The 7,920-nt window shown below is 39.6% G+C and overlaps 1 protein-coding gene across 3 annotated transcripts; it reads left to right on the forward strand.

The window, feature by feature from the left end:
* The first annotated feature begins 3,973 nt into the window (after nucleotides 1-3,973).
* LOC121810288 (putative ankyrin repeat protein RF_0381) lies at nucleotides 3,974-7,079 on the forward strand. Of its 3 annotated transcripts, none has more exons than XM_042211080.1 (7): nucleotides 3,974-4,193; nucleotides 4,264-4,338; nucleotides 4,529-4,606; nucleotides 5,107-5,571; nucleotides 5,662-5,766; nucleotides 5,854-6,281; nucleotides 6,346-7,079. In XM_042211080.1, the coding sequence occupies exons 1-7, from the start codon at nucleotides 3,989-3,991 to the stop codon at nucleotides 7,018-7,020; spliced, it is 2,031 nt and encodes a 676-aa protein (XP_042067014.1). In that variant the 5' UTR covers nucleotides 3,974-3,988; the 3' UTR covers nucleotides 7,021-7,079. The 3 variants fall into 3 exon arrangements, with proteins under 3 accessions (XP_042067014.1, XP_042067015.1, XP_042067017.1); XM_042211081.1 differs by having other exon boundaries at nucleotides 6,379-7,079; XM_042211083.1 differs by lacking the exon at nucleotides 4,264-4,338.
* Nucleotides 7,080-7,920: the final 841 nt, after the last annotated feature.

The following is a 7,920-nucleotide window of genomic DNA, read 5'->3' on the forward strand; positions in this document are numbered from 1 at the left end:
AGTGTAGTATTTTATAAAGAATTTTCGAAATTTACAAAAAAAAAATTAAAATCCGCGGCCCAGCCGCGAAACGCGGCCCGCTGCAATGGAGGGCCGCGGCTCGCCCTCGGCTCTCGGCCCTGCGCCCCGCCTCTCGGCTCTCTGCAATGGGGGCCGCGCACCGAGCCGCGGGCCGCGGCTCCATTGTGGACACTCTAACACTCCCTACCCTAGTCCTCCTACCTTCCAACTTTCTGTATGGACTGTGGGTCTTTAGTTTAGTTTATCCTTTCAAATACTCATTCTGTCCGCTTTTGATCGTTTAAGTTTCTTTTTTTCCATATGCCCCCTTAATTATCTCATTTATTTTTACTTCCTCCATTTCAACAAAGATGATCCATTCTTTGACGATATTGGATTTTATTTAATGTTATTTTATTTGTTAAGTGAAGAGAAAATAAAATAGGAAAAAAAATAAAGTAGATACTCCCTCCGTCCGACAATAGGAGTCCCGGTTAACCATTTTCACCCTTCCATCATTAGGAGTCTCGATTAGACATATCCATAAAAAGTGAAATAAAAATATTATAAAATAAAACACAAAAAAACACAAGTAAAAACACATCTAAAAAATAAAGCAAATAATAATGCAAATGGGTCTCACATTCCATTATCACACATTCCAATTATTAAACACTCAAACAATTCTTAAAGCCCGCACTCAACTCAACTGGGACTCCTAATGCCGGACGGGGTATAAAAGTGTTTCTATTTTTTGTTATGAGCCATCTTGGTTGGGACAAATTAAAAATGAAAATAGGTCATCTTCGTTGGGACGAAAGAAGTGCTACTTTTAGTAATGAAAGTAGTAGGAGTACTCATTTCTACTAGCTTTTTCTACCAACTTTCTATTAGAGCATCTCCAAAGGCGGCGACCGGACAGGCTAGCCGATTCCCGGAGCTAGCCGGTCCGCTCGCCGAACCATTGGAACCGGCGAGCGCCATTTCGGCGAAAAAATCAGCGACCCGACGCCGATTTTCTGGCGTTGGCCGATCCGCTCACCGGTCGGCTGGCCGCCATTGCAGGCTCTCGATCGGCGAGCGATCGGTCAGCTCAATTTTTTTTAAATTTTTCGAAATACTATATATACGCGATTTGCACGTCATTTTCATTCGCACCACTTGTTTTAACGAGTTTTCTCTCCATCTTAATTTTTATACAAGAACAACAACGTGAAATGAGTAACGCGGGTGGTAGTAGTAGTGGTAGTGGTGGGGATGCTGAGGAGTACGAACGGAAAATGAACGAAGAGTTGGAGGCCTATACGTCCCGCGAGATAAACCGGTTGATACAAAGGGCCTTGCAGCCGGCGGTACCTCGACCTCCACCCGTTGTCCACCGACGAGCAGTGATTGATCGAGATCACTTAGCTGCACATCAGCGGCTATATGAAGACTACTTTGCGGAGGAGCCGCGGTTTGGGGCGCCTCTTTTAAGGCGGCGTTTTAGGATGCGTAGGGCAGTGTTTATGTGTATCGTTGATGCTTTGGAGCGTCGATATTTGTGTTTCCGGTTCAGGTACGATGCGGCAGGCAGACCCGATCACACACCTATACAAAAGTGCACTGCGGCAATCAGACAGTTGGCTTGCGGAGGCGCGGCAGACATGTGGGACGAGTACCTCCACATCGGTGAGACGACTGCCCTGGATTATCTGAAGTATTTCTGTCATGGCGTCATTGAAATATTCCGTGATCAGTATCTTAAAGCCCTACCCCTGAAGAGTGCCAGGATCTGATGCAAATGCACGGGGAGAAGCATGGGTTCCTCGGGATGTTGGGCAGCATAGATTGTATGCATTGGGAGTGGAAGAACTGCCCCGCTGCTTGGAAAGGGTTCTACACGATCGGCTACAAGGGAAAGAATCCCACGATGATCCTCGAGGCCGTAGCTGATTACCGGCTATGGATTTGGCATGCATATTTTGGGGTAGCCGGGTCGAACAACGACCTCAACTCCTCGCCCCTTTTCAACGAGCAGTGCCAGGGCGTCGGTCCGGCCATCAGTTTTATCGCCAACGGGAACCAGCATGATATGGGCTACTACTTGGCGGATGGGATATACCTTAGGTGGCCCGTCTTTGTGAAGACGATCAGATGCGCATCAGATGAGAGGAAGGCCTACTTTGCGGAATGGCAGGAGTCGGCGCGCAAGGACGTGGATCGCGCATTTGGTGTGCTTCAGTCTCGATGGGCGGCAATTAGGGGTCCAACGCGTTTGTGGCATGTCAACTGCATTGCTGATATAATGTACGCATGTATTATCCTGCACAACATGATTGTCGAAGATGAAGGTGTACAACTGACTAGTTGGGCCAATGACGATGCTAATGAAGCCGGCCCAAGCCACGACATGGCCGCCCCCAACGTACGAAGGGGGGTACCTCACGATGAAGTCGGCCGCCTCAAGGCACATGTCGACATGCGCCAAGTGGATGCTCATATTTGACTCCAAAAGGATTTAATTGAAGAGTTGTGGGCGCGAAGGACTGCACGTCGTTAGATTTTTTTAAATTAATGTAAATTTTTTTAATTAATGTACTTTTTAAATTTTACTATTATTATTGAATTTTCCAGTATCTGTGTTGTAGGACGACACGAGATTTTAGGAGGTTTTGTTTTGTATGTTAGGTGGAAAGATAAAATATAATATTTAAATTATTATGAGAGAGAACTTTTTCTAAATATGGAAATGTGATATCTTTAATGAGATAAACTAAAAAAAGGAAAGTGAGACATCTTTTATGAGGGGGGAGTACTAGTAAAATTTATGCAGAACAATAGTTCAATGCACAAGAATATGATATTGGGAAACTTGTCGGTGCTAGGTCTCATATTGATAGTTTGGATAGGCACAATTGTGCTTCCCCTGGGACTTCTACCAAACTCTGGGTGCTTAAGATTTTCTTTGTTAGCGGGTATATATATATAATATATATACTTGAAAACATACTCTCTCTATTTTACAAAATTTGTCTTATTTTACCATTTTTGTTCGTTCCACAAAGTTTGCTCCAATTGGAATCTAACTGAGACAAAGTTAAACAATTTATTAAATCACGCGTCGGGTCTAACTGAGACAAACTTTATAGGACGAAGGGAGTGTCTTTTTGTTGCTTTGTTATGGATTCATAATTAAAAATAAATCATGTTCTGAATTTATCGGGAAGCGGTGTCCGCACCATCCTATCCCATAGATCCGTCATTACATACACTGCCCGCAACAAGTATGCAACTTCTTGTGTGAATTATATACTCGCTCCGTCCCATAAAAATATGTGCACTTTCCATTTTCGTCCGTCCCATAAAAATATGTGCATTCTATTTTTGGAAAATTATATAAATTTAATAATGTAGGTACCACTATCCACTAACCCTATAATTACCATTCTCCTTCTCTCTATTATTTTACCATACTATTTTCCACCTCTCTATTATTTTACCAATTTTGTTTTAATTCTCGTATCATACTCATTGTCTATATTTTTATGGGACGGAGGGAGTATATTAATTATCAACCTGAAAAACAAGCGGAACGACGAACCAACAAGTGGTGCAGTGCAGTAAACCTAGTCTGCTAGGCGCCTAATGCTATGAAAAATTCCTCCAATCTTCTTGTGTACCTACGGGAAATAACACATCAACATTTACCTAAATGTTAAAAAAGCAAAATTATTTTTGTAATTTTACAATACAATCAGACGCCACTTTTTAGAATTTGTATTATATATTGTTCCTCATTCCCAGACAATTTTTCTTATTTTTGCGAGATTAAAAAATGTTTTTTCGGTTGCTTGAAGCAATTAGATCAGCAACCAACTTGAATCAATATAAGCTTTCTTTTAGGCAATGTAGATATTGATAGTTGAGAGAAAAAGAATAGTTGGGCACGTTTAAATTGATTAATATAAATGGAGTAGTTACTAGTTAGTAACACAAAACATTAGCAATGAATAATGAAGATGGAATTGATATCGCAATTCCTATTCCTATTCCTATTCCTATTCCAACCACACAATTTAATGAATATCAGACTTCACAAAGTACTTCTTCTCTTCCGGAAGCACCGACGATGACTGAAGCAAAGGACGATCAGCCGCCGGAAACTCAACTTGCTCCAACACCATCGTCGACTCATTTTCTGAAACTGAAAGGTCACTCTGTTATTCTTGTATTTTTTTCTCAAAACATAAAAATTCTCACTTCTTCATTATCACTCAATAGATAATGATGTCTCAATTTCTATGCCAACAACCTCTCATATGGAGGATATCCATGATCAACATCACACTGCAAAAGGTCACATTTTTCTTCTGTCTCATATAATATGCTGTAAATAAAAATAAATAAATAAAAAAAGTTAAAATCTTGACATCTACAAATCATGATTTTGAAATTCGAATTCCGGCCAATTTTTTCTTGTCTATGTATTTGAGATTGTGATTTTCTGAAAACTTTAAACATCTCATATTTTCAGTTGGTTTTACAGAAATATCATCGACGAATATTGAAGCTGGAAAACACACCGCCAACATAGCAGCAGCAGAAGAAGAAGATGCTGAAGAAGGTCAAATTTTCTCTACCTTTTTTTGCCTTCATAATTGTTTGTACTCCCCTGCCCCCCCAAAAAGGAGTCCGTACGGGTTAAAAGAAATATAAAGAAAATTGAATTTAAAAAGTGGAATATGAGTCTATATTTATATATTGATTTTATAATAAAATGTGACTGTATTGAATTAGTTGAATATGTGAGGTCGAAAAAGTGAAAAGAGACTCTTGACAAACCGAAATAGGAAAAATAGATTTTTATTGTGGGACGGATAGAGTAGGTAGTTATAATTAATTGTGATATAGGATGCGTGACTTGCATATCAAAACTACAAAAATCATAGTGTAGCCTCATCATTTGAAGAAAAATGTTCTTACATCAGTTGATAAGTAAATTAAGGGGGTGCTGTGCAATTTTCTAAGATTATGTAACAAAGTAGAAGTAGACCAAAATTCATGTAATAAAACAATTTTGGCTATTAAAGTTGTTACCAACATAAATGAAGATGATGTGAACAGAGAATCCTGATCACCAATCAATGTATAGAGCTGCAACAAAAGGCAACTGGGAAGAAGCTAAAATTCTTTTGAACAAAGATGAAAAGTTAGGTTGGATTGAGATAACGGAACAAAGCGACAGAGCTATTCATTTAGCTGTTTCTGGGAAACACAGAGAGTTCGTACGCCAACTCATCGAAATGGTGGGATGGGAGATGTTAGAGTTGTACGATGGCAATGGCTACACACCGTGCTGCTATGCGATAATGGCTGGTGACCTTGAACTCGTTCGTATACTGATGGAGGCCAACCCATTCATCGCCAATCTATCAAACTTTTATGGGACGACGCCCTTTGCACTTGCCATCTCCTTCGGAAAAACAGAAATAGTTGAGTATTATCTGACTACTGTCACTGAGATCAAAGGTTTATCCAGAGAACAATGGTTTAATATCTTGCTCGTCGCTATAAGCAGCAAAATGTTAGGTACGACGAAATCTCTTTCCTCTCCTCACTTCTCATTATACTACTTTTAGTATTATTTTCATCTTAATGTTAGTATATCTCATTCTGCAGATGTTGCTTTGAGAATATTGGAAATGAGATCAAGTCTGGCCTTAATGAAGGGTGTCGATAATCGAACAGCTCTACACGTTCTGTGTCAAATGGATATCTCATCAGGCACTCACCTAAATCACAATATTAATTTCACATAGCATCCAACATTAGCTCTACAATGTTGTTGATTTATGTGATGATGGAAAACAGGAGATGGTAAAAAGAGGAAGGCTCTTCGTTGCTTGTCCGAGAAGCTGTGGACTAATATTCAAGATTTGGGAAGGAATGGGGTGCTGCAGTTGATGAAAAGTCCTCCGTTAATTCTACACGAGGCAGCAAAAGTAGGCAACCTGGATCTTATAAAGATGATCACAACTGATTACCCTGATCTTTTAGCACACACGGATGACAAGCACGGATACTCTATCTTTCACATCATTGTTATCCATCGAAAAGAGAATATCCTTCAACTCCTCGAGAAGGCAAGGTTCGTTAAAGACTTCAACGCTGTCTTGCAAGACAAAGATGGCAACAACCTTTTGCATTCAGCTGCGAAATCAACATCCAAGCGTCTTAAGGGGCTGGAGGTTGTTGGCGAGCACGATGTTCATATGCAAAATGCGATCGCTTGGTTTGAGGTAACTAATAGCTTATTTTGGAGAATCAAAATGCATCATCAGTATTAACTTGAGTGACTTGCAGAAATTGAAGAACACTGTCCCACCTTATTATCAGGAGATGAGAAACAAAAAGGGATATACACCCGAAGAACTATTCTGGAAGGAGCATACGGAAATGTTGGCAACAAGCGAAGCATACACGAAGAAAACAGCAGAATCCTGCATGCTTATCTCAACACTAGTTCTGACGTTGGTGTTTGCTGCTGCCTTTGCTCCCCCTGGGGGGTTTGACCAAGTGACGGGGATACCTATGCTATTGAAGAACAAATGGTTCCCAATTTTCATCATATTCCAAGTCTTGGCATTGTCTAGCTCAACGCTGAGCATCTTAGGTTTTTGGTCCATCATTTCGTCCAACTTCCCAGAACGCGAATTTTTCATGTTGCCGCGTCTCCTGAGGATATCAATGTGTGCTCTATTACTCTCCATCTTGTTCGTCATCTCTGCTTTCTTGTCCGCCTTCTTTTTGATCTTCGTTCAGCACAGAAAAGCGCTCGTCTTGGCATTTATGCTTCCTCTTTACTTGTTGCTCGTCCTTGGAATTTCGTACCAGTTTATAAAGGTAACACTCAAGACCAGCCGTCTAGAGTATTATCGCCTGACTAGAGCGAGCTCAGGTAAGTACGAGAGTTTGAGTAGTCGTGTACACACTTTTGGAGCCTCCAAATTTTCTGTATTTTCTTCTTATTTTCGTTAGTCGAATGTCTATGTAGATGCCTAACTAATTTTGAACCTTCATTTTAGATTATTCACTAACTGCTGCACGTTGTGTTAAATTCAGTTATGTGCCTCAAAACGGGGTCTAAGTAGAATAATGCTTCACTTGAATTAATAGAGATTTTGGGAGTAATAAAATGTACAAAGAAGGTCTTAAAATTGAGTGAATGCTTTGGTATTTTCAACTTCAACTATAGATGTGGATGACCAAACTTATTGTCTACCAACTACATTTAGTGAACGTGTCGGTTAAAGAGTCAAACAAATTCCAACAACCGTAAGTTGAAAAACAACAAATTGAGATTATTAACTTTCACATCATATTCTTGTTAAAATTTTTATATAATCTCTAAATCAAATAATAAAATCATTATCTTCAGTTCCTTCTTTGTCGCTGTAACATCGATGGAGTTAAGGTTGGACATATTCGAGATATTTATACAGTTTTTTGCTTTATTTTATGTTCTTATTAGAGCATCCCCATCCGTGCTCTTGCCAACGAGCACGGATGTGGGCCCGGACCCACTTTTACTCCATGCTCTTAGGTAAGAGCACAACACCCACATTCGTGCTCTTCCGCAAGGACAAGCTTAAGGGTCCCACCATTCTATTATTCAATTTAAATAAAAACATTTCCACAAAATAAAAATGCATTAAAAATATCCGGAATACTATTACAAATTACAAAAAAATTAAAAAATACATAATTAAAATCCTAAAAATTAAAAAGTACATAATTAAATCTAATTAAATAATTAATTCATAAATAAAAAAAAAACCTCACTACTCGTGGCCGAATTTCGCCCAAATGTGTTTGATTAGGTATTCTTGTAGCTCAATGTGGGCTCGGGTATCGCGCATTGTGTTCCTTGTTTCGATC

This window comes from Salvia splendens, chromosome 7 (assembly GCF_004379255.2).
Source record: "Salvia splendens isolate huo1 chromosome 7, SspV2, whole genome shotgun sequence".
Lineage (NCBI taxonomy): Eukaryota > Viridiplantae > Streptophyta > Magnoliopsida > Lamiales > Lamiaceae > Salvia > Salvia splendens.

Coding starts and splice junctions, on each gene's coding strand:
- LOC121810288 (XM_042211080.1), top strand. CDS start 3,989: ATGAATAATGAAGATGGAATTGATATCGCAATTCCTATTCCTATTCCT. Junction 4,607..5,106: donor AGAAGAAGATGCTGAAGAAG/GTCAAATTTTCT, acceptor TGATGTGAACAG/AGAATCCTGATCACCAATCA. Junction 6,282..6,345: donor ATGCGATCGCTTGGTTTGAG/GTAACTAATAGC, acceptor AGTGACTTGCAG/AAATTGAAGAACACTGTCCC.